The 19337-nt window shown below is 43.2% G+C and overlaps 1 protein-coding gene across 4 annotated transcripts in view; it reads right to left on the reverse strand.

Annotated features, from left to right (window-relative positions):
• PARN (poly(A)-specific ribonuclease) overlaps nt 1–19337 on the reverse strand; it is a 124919-nt gene that overhangs the window by 60246 nt on the left and 45336 nt on the right. For all 4 annotated transcript variants that reach the window (XM_058680271.1, XM_058680272.1, XM_058680273.1 and 1 more), the window contains exon 21: nt 18789–18863. In XM_058680271.1, coding sequence (XP_058536254.1) covers nt 18789–18863 — 75 coding nt within the window. The remainder of the gene's footprint in view (nt 1–18788; nt 18864–19337) is intronic.

The following is a 19337-nucleotide window of genomic DNA, read 5'->3' on the forward strand; positions in this document are numbered from 1 at the left end:
GCCCCCGTGTTCCACACTGGGGCATGGCAGCTCACTGCCAGGGAACCGTTCCTGAAGTGGCTGCAACACAACCCCTGGGCTGCGCTTCCCTACAGGGAGATCCCAAAGGCTACGCCCTGTCCTCGGTCGCTGCCGTGGCAGGGTCCACACTGGCTTTGCTATCTGAGTACCACAGAATAAGACAGTAATGAAGTAACTGTACAACACACTGCTGCTACCACTGGGAACCAGAATTCTCAGCACGACAGAAGAGAATCAGGTGAAGATCTTGTAGTCCGGAGGCTGAATCAGAAATATGTCAAAACTCAGATTTATTTTTATCTAAAAAAAAAGAAAGGAAATTTTCTTTACTCTCTCCATGGCAAAGGCTCAGAAATGGATGAAATGGGGTACTCATTGCCCAGCCTGTGGCCTTCAAACATTATTTTCCATGAAAATTAACAGGGCTCCTTGGAGCCATGCTGCTTCTGGCTGTGGGGCAGCCAGTGTGCAGGCTGAGCTTACCAGAGAGCCAGTTACAGGAGCTCACCTGCAAACTGAAGGAGGCCCTCCTGCAAAGCTGGGATAACTGGAACATTAGCAAGAGTCAACACTGCAACACACTGAATCGCATCATAAGGAGTCTATGTTTTTATTCGTCCAGGCCCAAAGTGATAAAATTAACCAACTGGTCACACCACTGTCATGCTCTAAAGGATCAACTTATTTTCTTAAAAAAAGGAGTAAATGAAAGAGTCAAACACGTATTTTGCTTCTGTTATAATAAAAAATCATCAAACTCACAGGAGCTAACGGCAGCTTCTTTTTATACATATATTCCATCAAATAAAAGGAAAAAGGAAGCTAGAATTATAGTAGTATCGCCACACCATACTGTGGCCTCTAACGAAACAATGGATCTGGACTAAGCACCGACAGCAAAGAAACGCAACTAGAGGTTCCAGGACGAACACATCATTGCGTTCCTTGTATCCCCATCACATCAACGGCATGGGGGTGGGGAGTGGTACTGCCAGGAAAATCCAGACTCCAGAACATTCTACAGGACAAACAATGTAGTTTGTGAAGGGTGAAGAGTATAGGTGGGAGAGGGAGAGGCAGACACAGCAGCAATCACAATGAGCAGCCCTTCTGTGGCTACTGACTTAGTGGAACAAATGAACAAACTGCAAAGTTAAGTCAGTATTCAGGACTTTTTTTTTTAGGAGCAATAATATTGTGTCTATGTTTGAAAAAGCAAACTGTGTTTGAGAAATACACACTAAAACATGTACCAAGGAACACAATATGGGTCTAAAATATGCTGCATAATGAGAGAGAAGGACAAAGTGGGTATTCACAGACTTGCAAAAGACTTGGCTACGACAGTGACTGAAGGGAGAAGGGTGAGCACACGCTGTATTCTTCTGGACTTTATGTGTATCTTTCAAATTTTCTCTCTAGTACCAAGGTCAACCACACCAACAAGCTGACTGCAGTGGAGTCCATCTTGCTCCTCCTTGCAGTCCTTGGAGCACAGGGACAGTCCTCACTGCAATGCCTTCTAACTGGGTGACTGTGCCACGAAGCTTCACCCTTGGCTGTTCCAGACCAGCTGTCCAAATAGCCTGGGGCTGGGGAACATATGGTTCATGGGCCTGTAAGTCCTGCAAAATCACTTGGTTTGGCCCTGCCAAGACAATCGCTGGAGGACTCGAACTTCAATAAATCTATGGCAGGCTGTTTTCAGTTGATCATTTTGTATGACCCACAAATGATGTTATAAATATCCAAACGGCCCCTGGCAGGAAAAGAGGCTGCTCACCCCTGAAATAGCCCAAGATAAATGATTTATGGGCACATCATTCTCACTCTTGCAGTTTTTAGCTGCAGCAAGAATTTCCATAACATACACTCCGGCAAGCCTTAACATTTCTTTTTCTTTTTTCATATGAAAAACAAAGCAAAATAGAATTCTAGACCAACAAGTTCTTCTCCACCCCCAAATGTTAACATGAGGACCAACTGACCAGAATTTCTCTCCCTCAGCTTTTTCCCATGGGGATCAGGAGTTCAAAAAAGCAAGAGTTAACATACTCCCAAAGTCAAGACCTTGTAGCTATTCTCTGATAGCAATTAGGGTTGCCCCAAAATGCTGTGTCTGTCCTACAGGACCCACACCACCCAACCCTCCAGTCTGGCAAACATCTCATATGTGCTAAGGCATTCCAAACGAGAAGAAAAATGTTTCTCTTTTTTTGCAAACTGATGGTTGCTGATCCTGCTTGTGTATTTACTGATGGACTGTGTACAGGCCTTAGCACATGTCAGATAGCTGCAAAGTCTTGACTGTGGGAGTATGTTAACTTTTGCTTTCCTGAACTCCTGAAGGAGGAGAAAGCAGGAGAGAGAGAGAGCTAACAGCTAGTTCACTCCCCCATATGGCTCCAAAGGCCAGTGTTGGAGCCAGCAGGCCTGGATCAGGCCAAAGCCAGGAACCAGGAGCGTCATTTGGGTCTTCCACATGGGCGGCAGGGGATCAAGCACTTGGGTCATTTTCTGTTGCTTTTCCTAGGCCATTAGCAGGGAGCTGAAGTGGAAGTAGAGAAACCGCAATTTGAACTAGGACAAACACGCATCGTCAGCATCATAAGCGGCAGGTCTACCTGCTATGCTACAATGCCAATCCCTAGAACCCCGTTTTTAACAAGTTAGATTGACTAGACATACAGAACCCTACACTTATCAATTAAAAAACAACACACTTCCTTACATACTAGGAATATTCACAAAATTGAATAGTTTATAAAGCAAGACTCAATGAATATCAGTCTATCTTAATTGAATTACCCAACACACTATAACTGAATGAGAAACTAAGGTGAGGGAGAGAGAAAAATTAGAGGAATTTTCATCATCTGCTCCATTTCTCTAAGCAAAGAGAGACATATCTTCTTAGAAACTAAATTTAATATTATTTGTATAGAAGAGAGTAATCTGATGCAGAAATACTAGATGTATAAAATCCAGAATGACTAACACGTAAAATCAGAGGCAGATTTGTTAGTTGCATGAAGAAAAAAAGCCTCTTTGCCCCTGCACACCTCATAGGAATGATACATACATCAGGGAGACAAGGGGCTCAGTATTTCAGATGGGCAGGAAGCTCTGAAACAAAGCATATACAATAACTGATCATAACTGGAGATTTATTAACATTCTCACTATAACGTTTGTTTATTTAATAAGGTACAGAGGGAGAGGCGGATGAGCACACACTGCTTTCATCTGTTGACTAGGGCTGGGCCACGTCTACAGCCAGGAATTCAACCCAGGTCTCTCACAGGGGTGGGAGGGAAGCAATGACTGCACTAGGGGACACTGGGGTCAGACACTGGAGCCCTGCATTGAACACAGATATCCCAGGGTAGGACACGAGCCATCTTAAGCAGAGGCAAACACTCACCCAAGTTCTCATTTTTCTGCAGCCCCAGACACTTACAATACCACACAAACTGTTGTATTCCCAACACAACTACCTGATTATGAATTGTTTTGTTTTGTTTTTCTTATCAGTAAGCTTTCAAACAGCCAAGGCCTAAGGCAAACCAGCATGTTATCGTGCACTCGACCATCACTGGCAGTTTAGATAATGAAGATGCATTATGAGGTACACTTTCCTGTCCAAAAATGAGTTATGAAAAAGGCCTTTACTCCCAGGGGCAGCTATTCATCGCTGCTGCTGATCCACAGCATTAGAATATTTAATTTTATCAAGATAAGATGGCAAGATCAGGTTCTAGCATAATCACTTCTTAAAAATGCTTGCAAGCGTTTAAAAGGGAGAAGGACAAAGACAGAAAAAGCTCCCTTAACTCAGATTAAAAATCTGATGAAAATTTAGATGAAATATTTTAAATTTACTTCACACACTGAAAATATTTCATCTGTACTTAAACATAATTTTTCAAGTATTGTTGAGCTAAAATGTGTCTGAAAGAATATTAAAACCGAGTTATCAAATGCCTCTGGCTATTTTTCCAAGTAGTTGAACATCAACAAAACACAGCTACCTGGGTTACACTCAAACGCTGCCCATGGTCTTCACATGCATTATTCCCTGTTCAAATGCATCAAATCTTTGTACTGCTAGACACTGTGGTAGGACTGTACACATAAAATGAAATTCTTGTTTCACTTGTATATCAGAATGAATCTTTCTGTTAAAAGATAGCATGGGAAGGAAAAAGGATCTATTTTCATGACAAAAGAGAAGGATTTAAGCAATGACAGACTCTAGAACATTCTGTGAAACAACTATTATTAGCTAAATTTTTGAAAAAGGGAGGTTTCAAATGAAGCACTTCTTTATTTGTGCTTATCTAAAGCCATACTTAAAGATACTCTCTCAATTAAGATCTTCCTCCACACTTACTAACTGTGACCCTTTACAGACAAGGAAGTGAGTGCACCAATGGATAAAGGCAATTCACCAATAAATGAAACAAATGACCCTCTGCCATCTGAAAGGGAAGGCATGACTAGAACACTTAAGAGGCCTAGTATGAAGTCATTCAAAACTTGCTGGTTTCTCGCAATTAATACTGGCCTAGTTTCATTGATGCAGTGGTCACAAAAGGGTCAATCCTCCTGTGACAACAAGGTACCAAATAATTGCCAGACCGAGACATACAAATGCTCCACTTAAATGTTTAGGTCAGTGTAGCAAACAAGCAGGACTGCAGTGAAGGCCAGGTGATGCAGGCAGGGGCAGGCTGGCTGTATGGTCTGTTGGGTCACAGGGCAGCCTCACACAGCATGCCTACCTCTTGCTCTCTTCATTATCATCACCTGCAAAGGGGTCCTGTAAGCACAGGGGTGAGCTATTCAGCGAATCCCAAGAGTTGGTCAATTCAGTGAATCCAAGAGTTTGATCTGCTAGGCCGACCTAAATACAACACTTCCCTTGACTCACAGGACCCACTAGGAGGAGTCCACACTGCACATTTCACACAAGGCAAAGAGAGACTGCCTAACAGGGCATGGAGTGTCCTCACTTTGATTTCAACCAAGTTTGCTTTAGTTACTTTTCTCTGGTCCAGTCACAAGAATTAAACACATTCCCCATTGTAGTTTTTTTTTTTTTTTTTACTCTTCTCTCATTTCCAGTCTCTTTGCTTCTAAGGGTCTGAGGTGTAAGCTGAAATGAAGTTGGGATGAAGAGACTAGCAATAAATCATATATCCCTCATTATTCAGACTCCTCACACAAAGTGAAAGTTAAGGGGGGCATCCCCCATAAGAGGACTCATCTGAAAAAATGCAGGCAATGTTTCATTTTAGTTCACTTCAAATAGTCAAAATCGACAGTTGTCTCATGTCTGATTATCTGGTACTTGCAGCCATCTGTGCCAGAGGTACCAGAGGAGCTCCTTGCACAGCCAGGAGGAGCTGCAGGGCCACGCACAGAGGCTCCCATCGGGCAAGAAGGGAAGAACTCTGCTAAAGCTTTGAGAGAGAGGCTGCTAACTGTAAAAGTGGACAAACGTAGGCAGCCCAGATTTGAGCCAGACAGCCTCGAGAAGAAAGGCAGGCAGGCAGAAACCAAGTCATCTAACAGTCCCTGTTCTCCAAAGTTGCTATGAACGTGGCCCAGGCAAATACGGAACCACTGCTCCTAGGGAAATTCAGGGTTACGTCCCTCTGAGCCTCAGGTCACCTTTTCACCAACCAAGCAACACACAGTATTGCTACAAGTATGTTACTACGTAAATATACCCTAAATATTTATGTGTTACCTCATTAACACTGAACCTGTAGCCAGTTGCATTGTAACTCACCCCTGAACAAACTTACCTAACACAAATTTTCTCTGTAAAGCATATCACTGTCTTGTGCTAGGAACACTAGCTAGTACTTTAACACTAAGCTGTGGGGCCAATTTAAAAAGTCACCAATAAGAAGCATAACACTCCACCAAGTGTAGCCCTAATGAGACCAGGAAAAGGCACTTGTTGCAAGTACGAGAGCTGAATGAACCAGGTGGTAGTGTTCTCTTGTTCAACCTCGCTGGGAACAGGTGCACAGGGCAACCCCAATTTCCATCTGCTCTACACCTGGCTGGGAGAGATCAGGAAAGCAACCTACGTATTGATTTTGAGGTTATAAAAAATTCTCATAAGAACAGAATCTGATCCACAAGGACTGGCTATGCTTTTAAAGTCATGCTGAAACTAGCTTCCCCGAGCCTGAGAAGAAAATCCTAGCGAACTCAACCTTCATCACATAGGGAGATTCTCTGTGGAATTCTCAGTCCACTAGGAGCCCCCTGCAAAGCTACCTCTATGGCACGAGCTGCTCTAGAGACCAGTCACTGGGACCCCTGAGCGGCTCTAGGGAGATCCCTGGCTACACTGACTCAAGATGAATCAAAACAGCAACTCATCCATAGAAAAGTCACAGAAAAAAAAAATCACTTTGGCAGCAGTTTTTAGTCTTGGGTTTTACAGTACTTGCCACTTTAGCCTTAGTGTGAAGGTGACTCTGAAGGAGTACTAACCAAGGCCCCTGAACCAGTGCTCCCCAGCTCCAGCAGCGACAATTTGATCCCACAGGGGTTCCCAGTGGCTTAGTGCTGCCACACTGCAGGAGAGGGCACTGCGGAATCCCAATGCTGAACGTGTCCACATCACTCAGCATGAGTCAGCACTGGGACAGGCTGGACACTGGAAGGTGGGAAGGTGGACCGCTGCCAGCACCACAGCACCATCTTCTGGCTGTTGAGACAGAGTAAGACTTCAAGCCACACTGGGAGTTAACAACGCATTTCAACTTTCCAACGACAGAAGGATGGCAAACTAGCACATTTAACTTCTACCTAAGTCCAGATAGTATCAGTAGCAACGAAGTGCCTCACAGACCAATTGGGACTACCAAGGACGTGAACTGCAAGGCACTCCTGGTTGCTGCACCATTCTCCCAGCAGCTCAACTGTTCCACACTTCCTTGTAGAGAAAGTTCTCGCTCACATTGCTAGCCATACTCACTCCTCTGAGTGCACAGAAGAGTTCTCCACTGCTCATAGCACAGTCCAAGCATGATGGGGGAAGGTGAGGAGGAATCAGCATCTGGCCTGTTCAGCCTTGCCTGACTGGTTAGCAATTACGCAGTGTCCTCACTCTTGCAGTTCTAACAGGCTGAGAAACAGGAAGAGGAGCCAGCGAGGACTTGGCAGGGCTTTACAGTCTTGAAAACGAGGCTCCCAGGTAGACTGTTTTGCAGATGGATCTGGAGCCTGGGGCCCAAGTAGAGATAACTTGTTATAGCTGCTTCCAGCACTTACAGAAATCCAGACATTGAGACCTAACAGCTACAAGCAGCAGCTTCCAAACCGGAAGCTGTCCCAGAAGAGACCCCAGCAGTGACTCCACCCACAGAAGGCCTTTGGGTATCAGCCTCTTCCCAACTGTGCCTGCCAGTTAGGTCAAATGAGTAGAGGGACCAAATAAGGGAACAGAGGGAAGGCAGATGCTTTGACCGCAATGGCTATTCCTCTCTTGGTGAGCAACATGGAAATTCCCTCCTGGCCCAAGAAGATGTAAGGCTGCAGGAAAGAATCCCTCCTGGTGTTGCCTGCAGGCAGCACTGCCCCCCCCACCCCCTGCCCGAGACAGTACCTGAAGGGTGGGAGCTCTGTTGGTTATGTTTTCACTTCCTCTCCCTACCACTAATACCAGCTCACATGGAAGAGGGCAATTTCTCATGAAACGAAGACTCTCAGTGAACTTCTCTGCTAAACCAGCCAAGTTTAAACTTTTCTGATCAAGAGCTCCAACAAATACATTTTTATTACAACCCAGTACACATATATGTCCACCTAGATGCACAGATTTAACTCTGAGAAAGGGTTACATTAAAAAGCAAACTCCCCCTTTTCACATAGGATACATTCTAACATTTGGAAAAGCCAGTGACTTGATTCACAAACCACTGAGCAGAGTAGGACCCACAGTCTGAAGAACAGAGTCTATCTTTCTCTCCCTCCCATCTCTGTGTGGGCCATGCTCCCCTCTCTCCCAGCCCAGCAGGCCCTCTCATGAACACATCCAGGCCTCTCCTCAAAGCTCTGCCCAGCTCTGTGCCCAGCCCGTCCCAAGGATACAGAATAGCAACTGAGATATAGTCTCCATTTTAAGAGGCCAAATCTCCTGAGAGAAACAAAGCAATGTTACAGGATATGTTTTAGCTCAGCCACCATCTCTTCTGTCTAAGCACAAAGATGCTTGTTATCTGTAACCATTCATTTATTTATACACCCTCCAACTCACTCCAGGGCCATTTGTGCAAGCATTTACATGTTTGTCCAACGATGAATTCACCTAGGTTTCTTCTTTCACAATCTTGTTTGTCAAGGGATAATTTTCATGAACTCTAAATTAAGAACTGAAGCGCACTGTCACTGATTCTAGGAAGCCAATGGCCCCATTTATTACTCTGTGTGACATTTATAGATCTGGCAGATTCCCAGATAAAGTTGGCCTCAGCCTCACAGCGATGGCTATGTATGAGAGTAAACGCAAAGACCTACCTTCTAGACATTTAAAAATAAATAGGATCTGCTCAAATATGTCTCTTTCGCCTACTTCTGACTTTGGGCCCCCACACATGGCAAAAGGTATTGCTGGGCTATTTCTGACAATGACCAGGGTTTCCCAGGGTAGCTCCTTATTGGCTGACAACCTGATCCTTTTTATCTGGAAATTCTTTCAAAAGCTCCAGACTTCTTCAAAGAATACTGCCTGTGACATTTTATTTTAAAATCTGATTTAACCACCACCACCAAAAGAAAAGGAAACTAGATAACCCAATTCAACATGACAGTGACACACACATAACAGATAAGGCTCAAATTCCTATCTTTAACACACTTTTTCCTTTTTAAAAATTATTTATCTTTATTAGAAAGGTAGATCTACAGGAAGAAGGAGAGATAGAAAGAACTTCCACCTGCCGATTCACTCTCCAAGTGCTTGCAGTGGCCAGAGTGGAACCAGTCCAAACCCAGAAGTCATGAGCCATGAAGCAGTGACCCCTTCTGTATCCCCCACGCAGGTGCAGGGTCCCAAGGCTTTGGGCCATCCTCTACTGCTTTCCCAGGCCACAAGCAGGGAGCAGGGAGGGGAAGTGGAGCAGCCAGGATTAGAACTGGTGCTCATATGAGACCCCAGCATATGCAAGGCAAGGGCTTTAACCACTAGGCTACTATGCCAGGCCCGTTTGTACTAACTTCCCTTCCTGATCCTCTACCACTTATATGCCCTACGTTGATCACATCAGAGGATGTGCTGGCTCCAGCATTTAGTGGAAGATGAGCACAGGCACTGCCTACTCCAGGAAGCCTTCCCTGCTGATTTTGCTGTTCTGCCTCCTCCATAGCAATCTGAGCAGGTGTTCCCTGACTTAGTGGATGCGGAGGCCTTGGTTGTCTAGACATCCATCTGCACCATGAGACTCCTTGAATGTAGAGGCTATTATTTCATCTCTACTCCCCAGCGAAATTTAGTCCCTCAGTATTTCAACAGTAGACACACAAACACATTACACAAAGAATAACACTGCTGATCTCAAATGAAAGCCTTCATTTTAAAAACCTTGCAAAATATTTCATTCTCTTCTGTCACTAAAAAATAAAATTTGAGCAGGTTAAAATATATAGCAATACTTGATAAATAAAAAGATGAAGCTGCCAATCCATGTGAATATGTAATTAACAAGAACATGACCCTGGGGTAGGTGCTGTGTACAGAGGGTTAAGCTGCTGCCTGGAGTGCCAGTTTGAGTCTCTGCCACCCTACGTCTCACTAAGTTTTCTGTTAAATGCATCAGGGAAGGCAGTGGATGTGGCTGACTTTGGCTTGGCCCAGCCCCAGATGCTGTTTTGAAAATATCCACCTGTTGGGGCTGGTGTGGCAGCATCAACAGGCTAACTCTCCACCTGTGGTGCCACCCTCCCATATGGAGGCCGGTTTGTGTCCCGGCTGCTCCACTTCCTATCCAGTTCCCTGCCTTTAGTTTGGAAAAACCACAGGAGGAAGGTCCACGTCCTTGGGATTCTGCACCCACAGGAGAGATCCAGAAAGCAGCTCCTGGTCAGCCCAGTTCCAGCCACTGAGGCCATCTGCGAAGTAAACCAGTAGGTCAAAGACCTCTCTCTGGTAAACCTGCCTCTCAATTAAAAATAATCTTTAAACAAATTAATCTGTGGTAATAGTACCAATAAATAATCAAAATCCCAAAATGTTTAACATTCATCTTTTCAGAATTACAGATTTAAACCAAGACATTAAATTCACAGAAATTATTTCTATAAATTTCATGATGTTATAAAATAATTATAACTATCCAAAGAAGCATTTTGAAAGCAAATTTTTTTCTCGCTTCACTGGGTTCCTTTGTTTCCCCCCCAGAAAAGCAAGTTTAAATAAACACTTTAAAATTTGGCTATTGTATTATATAAGTGTGTTAATATATCCATGGAATAATCAGAAAATAGAGAAAAAGACAACGTAAAATCCAGTTTTAATTTCATTATGCCTAGATTTACCAGTAATTTTTATAGTAACAAAATAATGGTCTAAATTAGTCACTTATAAAATAAAGCCTTCCAAAAAACCCTTCATCTGTATTTCAAATTTGCGTAAACTTAAGACTTATTCTGTTTTCTAAAACATTCAACATTTCAAGACAGGCACAGCTGATACAGTCCATCAGTCCACTGTATCTCATGCCCAAAACCCCAGCACCGAGGCGAGAAGCCTCCAGATGGAGAATCAGTCCTCATACTCGGTTTCTCGCTTCTGAGACAACTGGGCAGACTCAGCTCACTGCTTTAACCTTCCTGTTACGAACAACATCTAAAAATATCTGCCAAGAGGTAACCATGACCATGAGACTAAATCAGCACACTGATAACCTGCTTTCTAAAGCATTTTGAACAGTCTAAAAAGCACACAGGACGAACCCAGCAAGAACTACAAAACATACAACCATGATTTGTAGACACACTATATCCCTGGCCATAAAGACTGTGTTTCATTCAAGGTATCAGTGGAATAACTAGAAACACCAGCTCCCAATGGGCTTTCTGAGCAGCCGTAAGGAAAGCATTCTAAAGAATAAAGGCAGGCTTATCTTGAAACTTGTATCAAGAACACCAAAACTGTTTAAAGTAAGAGTCCAATAAGAAATAGGCTAAATAAATGAAGAAACACTCATGATAAAACACTAGCCAACTAAACACACAAAAATGTAGTATACTTAGATATGAAGCATTGTTGAGTAAAAAGAATTGCAATGTGCATTTCACAAACATTTATCAATTAAAAACAGTATGCAAAGTGATATTTTACGAGGTATTTGCGGGTGCTTAAAAAAATTCCTGGAAAGGAGCTAACATCGCTGTACAGCACGTTAGTCTGCCTTGTGTGATGCTGGCACACCACACTGAAGTGATGATTCAAGTCCTGCCTCAGACAGTTTCCTACTAACATGCCTGGAAAAGCAGTGGAGGACTTGAGTCCTTGAACTTGTCACTCCTGTGGGAAACCCAGAGGGAATTTCCGGCTGGCTTTGGTCTGGCCTACGCGGCCCTGGAGGTGGCAGTTTGGGGACAGTAAAACCAAACTGAAGATCTTTCTGTCGCTCTTCTTCCCGTGTTACTCTGCCTCTCAAATAAATATAAAGTTTGTATTGGTAGCAAAATGTTTTGAAATCTATGCAATGTTTAGGAAATGTTGATTTTTCCAAGAATTTTTGAAGACCTCTTGTTTCCATCTTTTTGCAAGCAAATAATTACTACCCACTAAGCCCATTTCCATGACCTTTTCAAAGGCCTCTTTTACTGAATTAGAAAGCTAATCTTAAATATCATCTGCAATTATCTTTACTAATAAAACATGGGAATGCTGGCCTATTTTTCTTTGTTCTTCCTTAGAGTTCTAAAGTTTCCTATAAATTAAAAAAAAAAAACACTTTAATAGAAAGGGGAAATTGGTTTTCATCATCTGCTACCACAGGCTTGTGATACACCTAGGCCAGGAGCCAGGAGCTCCACCTGGGTCTCGTCTGGGTGGGAGGGGCTAAGCATTCACAGCATCTTCTGCTGCTTGTCCAGGTGCATTAGCAAGGGACCTGGACCCAAAGAGGGGCAGCTGAGACTCAAAGTGCACCCATACGGGATGCCAGAACGACAGAGTGGCTTAGTCAGCAGTGCCACAAAGCCAGTCTCCAGTTTTTAAATTTAAGATCATCCTAGACTTAGTAATTTCATTTCTCCAGAAAATAATCAGAGAAACAGATAAAGAAACAAAGTATAAAGATGCTCACCAAAGTGTTATAAATATAATGAAAGATTTAAATTAAACATCCAAGAGATATGGCTAAATAAGTTATGTCTATATGTATGACGAAATGAGTATAATGCACCTATTAAAGAAAGACTCTACTAGACAAATGTAAAATAGCTAACTCAAAAGCACATTTAAAGCCAGAGCCCAATAAATATTAAATTATGAAAATGCTCATCCATAGTACATCAATTGAAAGAAAATACTAATCAAAATATTCTTAGTATTCATGTCCAGCTTGTAAGACTACGGCAGAATTGTTTTCTTTTGTATATTTTCAAATATTCTTCACATTTTCAACATGAGCTTGATTCAGTTTTGAAAGTGGGGATAGGAGAGCGAGACCAAAACAATTCTTCTCAAGAGTCACCGTCACTGCATGTGAGGGAATGACCGAGGAAGACTGTGAGAGCGTGGCAAGAAGCCAACAGGCTGAGGTGCCGGCAGCACAGGCCCTCCAGCAGAAGAGCACCTGCAGTGGTTTGGAAAAGAAACCAGGCAGGACGCAGGACCTCGGCCTCCAGAGTGAGAGCAGCACACTCGCCCTGGGTGAGCTCCACGCTGCTGGCCATGCCACAGTGCTTAATCATGTCAAGCACCTGCGAATCCTCCTCTGGCAGGCAGGAAGCTCTCTGCTCTTTTCTCATTTCAGTTAATGCCCTGCAGAATGCTAATTAATGACAGTTCAAGCCACTGTCACACTCTTAGATCTGCCTGGTACGGATTTCATTGCAGAAAGTACATAAGACTGCAAATTCTTAAAGATCAAACACATTAGAGGAATAGAAAAACAAGAAGTTTCTTTCCAAACATGATGAAAAATTTCCACAGCATTCTTGATGGATTAAGTGACTGAGAAAAGGGAAACATAGACACATGCCTTACAAGCTATCACATCAGAGGATAGCTACCCAAAACAGACATTCATATTTCTTATGACTCCTTCAGAAAACTAAAGCACAGGCCTGGCGCAGTAGCCTAGCGGCTAAAGTCCTCTCCTTGCATACACCGGGATCCCATAAGGACACCAGTTTGTATCCCGGCTGCTCCACTTCTGTTCTAGTTCTCTTCTTGTGGAAAGCAGTGGAGGACGGTCCAAAGCCTTGGGACCCTGCACCCATGCTGGAAACCCAGAAGAAGCTCCTGGCTGCTGGCTTTGGATTGGCTCAGCTCAGGTCGCTGTAACCACTTGGGGAGTGAATCAGCAGATGGAAGATCTTTCTCTCTGCCTCTTCTCTCTATAAATCTTTCTAATAAAAATAAATTAAAAAAAAAACCCGAGGTTCAGAAAAACTACAACAAAAACATGATGGCTATGAACAAGAACTAACACAAGCAGATATTTTTGGATGACAGTCAAAAAAGTAATGGAAGCAAACTGTTACCCAAGTTTCTGGGTTTTGTGTGCCCAGAGGTTTCTTGTTTTTGTGTGGCTGAAGGAGCACAGAACATGACAAAGTCTGATCATAAGCCCCCTGCTTTCTGGGTACAAGGGACCAGGGGAAGGAGCAAAGGGCAAGCAGGAGAGCAGCAGAGAATCAGGGAACAATGCTGGAGCAGAGAAACCAGAGAAGGGAACCGCCAGGGGCGGGTGTGCCAGCCTGCCCTGTGTCCATGTGCCGCTCAGCCAAGCTGCTGGCAGAGGGAACGCCTTCTGAGCTCAGATCTGAGCCCCTACTCCTCCACAGGCATGTAAGAGTCTAACACTGAAACAAAATTCAAACTGCAAACAAAAATTCAACCTCATTCTTTATAATATAACCAACTCCAGAGGGTCCCTAAAGAGCACCTACAGGGTCACACATTCACAATCGTACATTACTCAACAGATTAAGACTGTAACATCAGAGAATCTCAAGGATAAACATTACCAACATTCACATGATCCAGATGTTAAAACGTATCAAAGACCATAAGCAACCTATTGTAACTGTGTTCATGGAGGTAAAGGCACAGAGTCTCCAAGTGAAAGGCAGGTGACAGCCCCGTGGCACTGGCATCATGTATCCACAAATTCTGAGTGTCAGATCAAGTCCAGCTCCTTGACTTCCAATCTAGCTTCCTGCTAACAGGCCTGGGAAGGCAGCAAATGACGCTCCAAGTATCTGGGACTCTCAGAGATCTCTTTCTTTTCCCCTCCCCTCTATCACTCTGTTGTTCAAATACATAACATTTTTTTTTAAAGACTACGGGGATGGATCTCAGTGGACCTATATGGTGTAAGGTCTCTATATTCTACACAAGATGGCACGATTGGAACTGTAAGGAGACTGTGGAAAGTTACAGCAAGAAAATGAAATTTTTAAAGTAGTCACAAAAAATTTTTAAAATGCAAAATAAAAATAAAAAACTGATGAAAAAATTAAAATAGAATTTTTTCAAACTAATCCATTCTTAAAGGAGCCTCCTGATGGATCATGAGCTCATCACCGGCCTACCCGAAGCCCAGGCAGCCTGCAGGAAGCCAGGCTTCCCCACCCGCAGCAGAACTGACAGGAAAGCCAATCACACAGACTCAACCTCAAGGAAACTGAAAAAGGCAAAGAACTCAACATGAGCAAGAGGAGCAAAACCAAAGGTTACAACAACAAAAACAGAAGCCCACAAAATAAGGCACAGCAGACAACACAAAAATAAATAAATAAATAAATGACCCAAGTCAACAAGGTGATTCTTCACAAAGCTCACCAAAATCGGTAACCCTCGCTAGAACAATAAAAAGCAAAGGAGGGCAGAGATGACCAGTAACCCCAACAACAATTACCACCACCATTCTGCAGGTACTAAAAGATAATAAAACCCACAGAGAAAGGTTTAACTTATGAGAGGGCTGTTAGCAGATGCAGTGCTGAGTCATCCCCTTGAAAGAGCTGTATGCACAACTCCACCACCGAGCCATCAGCACCGCCTGGAACGTCAGATTTGAACTAAGCACCCTTCTGCTCTGGACTCTGGCGGGCCAGCGGCTTCCATCCTAAGCACCCAGCCTGAGCAGCTCCTCAGGCAGCACAGCAGGAACTCACCCGGGCCACCCCAAGTGCTTCCCCAGGTATCTGCCTCCCCTAAAGTGCCTGGGTCCATTGCTACTTTTAAAGACATTTCTTGTAGCATTCCTAGTATGCTCCAATCTCAGGCGTACAAAATAAACAAAAAACCTAGTTTCCTCAAATCATTTATATAAAAATTATGGAAGGAAAGACAATTTCCTGCAACTAAAGACAACTGTCTACACATTGAGTGTGTGACTAGAAACCTTGGTTGTATTTGAAATACAGTTAACATCTTCCCCCATTTCATAGGACCACATTAGAAATATAAAAATCCTCACTATAGGTAAGCTCTTCAGAGGTGACCATTAACAACGATTCTTCACTATGAGAAAAACCTCAGAAAGGTGAGGACAGTGGTCTTGCACAGGCTTCAGGTCCACTCTGACGACCCGCTGTCCCGCCTGAGAGCCAGAGTGCGGAGACCTGGAGATGCCTGTCCGGCCTGGCTGGGTCATCCCTCACCTGAAAACCCCAGCACGATGGACAGTCATGTTCACAGCACCACTCAACAAACAGCAGCAGGAGTCAAGCCAAGTGGCTCCTGGCAATAACAATGAGTAGTATAGCAAGGTTTCCTAGAAAAAGAGAACTTTGGAGGCTGGTGTGGTGGCTCAACAAGCTGATCCTCTACCAGTAGCACCAGCATCCCAAATGGGCACTCGGTCATGTCCTGGATGCTCTAATTTTGATCCAGCTCTCCGTTTTTGGCTTGGGATAGCAGCAAAGGATGGCCCAGTTCCTTGAGGCCCTGCATCCATGAGCGACATCCAGAAGAAGCTCCTGGCTCCTGGCTTCAGATGGGCTCAGCTCTAGCCATTGAAGCCATTTGGGGTTCACTCTGTCTCTCCTCTGTAAATCTGCCTTTCAAATAAAAATAAATCTTAAAAAAGAGAGAGAGAGAGTGAAAGAGAGAACTCTGATATGAAAGATACTGAAAACAGATTTTAAAAATGTGGACTGGATTTCCTATTACCAAAAGAAGATAAGTATCAGTTAAAAAGTAACTCCTTATATGTAAATCAGAAAGTTTGTAACACAGCCAAAGAAGCCATTATGAACTTCTATATAAATAGGCATTTAATGATTTTTTCTATGTTACATTATTGATCTAACAGGCCCTCTGTTTCCGCTGAAATGAATAAGTAATTTGTTTAAGATAACATTCAAAGGAACTGCTGCACATTAGATCCCTGGGTCCTTCTCGTCACTTGAATTACCACTATAACAAATAGCTCACATGGCCTTTCAATTTTAGAAATGACACAAGACTAGGGATGTTATATAAATCCATCATATGCAAAGAGGCTTCTGAAAGTCATAATATCATGAGTGTTGCTGAACTGGATTCAATAAATATTGAGTAGTTACTTAGTAATGTCAGACAGTGCTGCTGTAAGCCATGGAACACAACAACGAAATAGGAGGTTACACTCCATCCTGAAAACAGGTACAACGAATACTACAGAAGCAGGGTCGACTCCCTGCAAAAGGACAGGAAATGCAGAGAAACTGGCATGAAAGCCGCGATGAGTCAGGAACTGGGCCACAGCCAGGTTCTGGAGGGGGGCTGACTGAGCAGAGAGCTTCCGGCAGAGGAGACTAAAGCTGAGCCAGAGTGGTAGAGTGGTCAAACTGCCAGGCATTCTGTCAAGAGGTGCCATTTGTGAAAGAAAGTAAACATTAATATCCAAGGCAACCATCCACTTCTTAATCTAGGAGGAAAAAGATAAAATGTCATCATTCATGTTGGCCTGCTCTCCACACCACACTTCAGTGCGTGCCAGGCCAGGGAGCATACAGTGCAGAACAACACGGACCCAGTACTGCCCTCAGGAAGGCACACAGACAACACAAACAGTCCAGTGAAGCACGGAGCTCCCAGAAGGCTCACACAGTTCCAAATGCAGCTTGCTGATTTCAGTTATCATGGAATAAAACACACGGCTTAAAATCTACATTTTAACAAATCATCTAAAGTTAAGGAGTAATTATTTGATATCAAATATGGTGTATCAACAACTTTGACATCACATACACAAAACAAGGAATTACGTTTGCTCGCTCTTTCTGTTTTATTTAATTGAAAGAGTTACAGCAGGGGGAAAGAAAAACAGAGTTAGAGATTTTTCATCTGCTGGTTCACTCCCCAAATGGCTACAATGGTCAAGGGTGGGTCAGAAGGAAGCCAGGAGCCTGGAACATCCTCTAGGTCTTCCACATCCGGGTGTAGGGGTCCAAGCACAGTATTTATTTTCAAATAAATACTAGTAATTAGCGATGTGTACATGACAAAGCACTTTTATCTTACACACTCTCGTTTCACTGCTCATAGCAAAGGAGGCCACGCCGCCATTTTAACTGTCAAGCACAAGTTGTGGAGTGCCAGGTTGTCAACTGGGAACTTAATGTCCAGATCCCAACTCTTCCCCATAATGATCCTGCCAAGTAACTTACCAGCATGTCCCTCACACACACAAGGGGCTGAAGAACCCGTGGTTATAGGGTTTCCTGCCCAAAGTAACCTCTACAATACATAGTGTAATCCTGGGATGGCCAAACAATTACAAACTCTGAAACGGTATGTTTCTATATAAGTTTTCTTACATAACTACTTAACAGTTACATTACCAGAATTATAAAAACTTAGGATAGGATACTTGGTTTAATAAAAAATCAGACATACCACTTAAAGTTTACAAAAACCTTTTACCTTCCACATCAGGGTCTTGAAATCTATTTGAATATGTAGCATAACAACACATATTTTTCAATATTTGACTGAGTAATTTTTCATCTTAAGAAAACAGAACATTTAATGATGGTCAGTATCCAAATTAGGGTCAACAGGAGATGTGGTGTTCCATTTTTTCTAGAACTCAATTTTAAAAGCAATGAACTATCATTCTGTTTGTAAAGCAAGGGGTTTTATAAAAATTAACAGTTAAGGTAAATCACGAACATTTGCAGATGAATGTGGAAATCACAGACACAAGCGGCTCACATTTCACGGTCCGTCCGCGTCCGTCTGCGTCCTCCCCCTCAAGTGCCTACTTCTAATTCCCAAGGTACCTCAGCAACTCATTTCAGAAAAAGCTTAACAGGAAAGGAATAGAATGAAGCTGAGTGGAAAAGCATATCATGGACATCTAATAAATAAAAAAAAATTATTTTTGCCTTATTTTCTCACATTTATATTATACTTACTACTCATTTCCTTTATTCTTAGCTGAAAAACCAACAAAGCAGCTAAGCTTGTCATCAGACGGCAGAACCTCCAGCTTTCAACTGAGGGGGACAGGAGGGAGTGCAAGATGTCGATTTAACTTCCACATAAAACAGATGCTTAAAACACTTACCAATCTGCACCTGCTCAGGCTGGCTGAGGGAAACAAACGCTGACGTGTCATCAATCCAGGATATCTGAATGTTACCTGCAACAGTGGAAGCCAAGTTAACACCTGCCTGTAGAAGGCGCTACCACACTTAGGATGAGGTACTGCTTGAAAACTTGTGTGCAGTTTCTGCACTCTAGAGAGACAGCTCAGTTAAAACAAATTATTTCAGTTACAACTTCCACAGAAAAGACAAAAAGAGGTTTTAAAAAGAAATTAGAAAATCATCAAAAAAAAAATCCTTCTAACTTAAAATCTGGAGTGTGCCGGCTCACTGCACCACTTCGAGGCTGCTTTTCCTTTGACTTGGTAGGAGGGCGGCAGGCCCAGTGAGGCACGGACACCCTGCGCCCCCTCTGCCTCACCCTATGTGTCACAAGGCTGGTTGTTCCCAACTTGCGTCCTTTACCATCAACCAGGAAATGAGACGTGTTTTCCCCAGTTCTAGAAGCCACTATCAGTCAAACTTGAGGAAAGGTTCAGTGCTGGAAAAAGGCCTGGAACATCACACCC

Source organism: Ochotona princeps, chromosome 24 (assembly GCF_030435755.1).
Source record: "Ochotona princeps isolate mOchPri1 chromosome 24, mOchPri1.hap1, whole genome shotgun sequence".
Taxonomy (NCBI): domain Eukaryota; kingdom Metazoa; phylum Chordata; class Mammalia; order Lagomorpha; family Ochotonidae; genus Ochotona; species Ochotona princeps.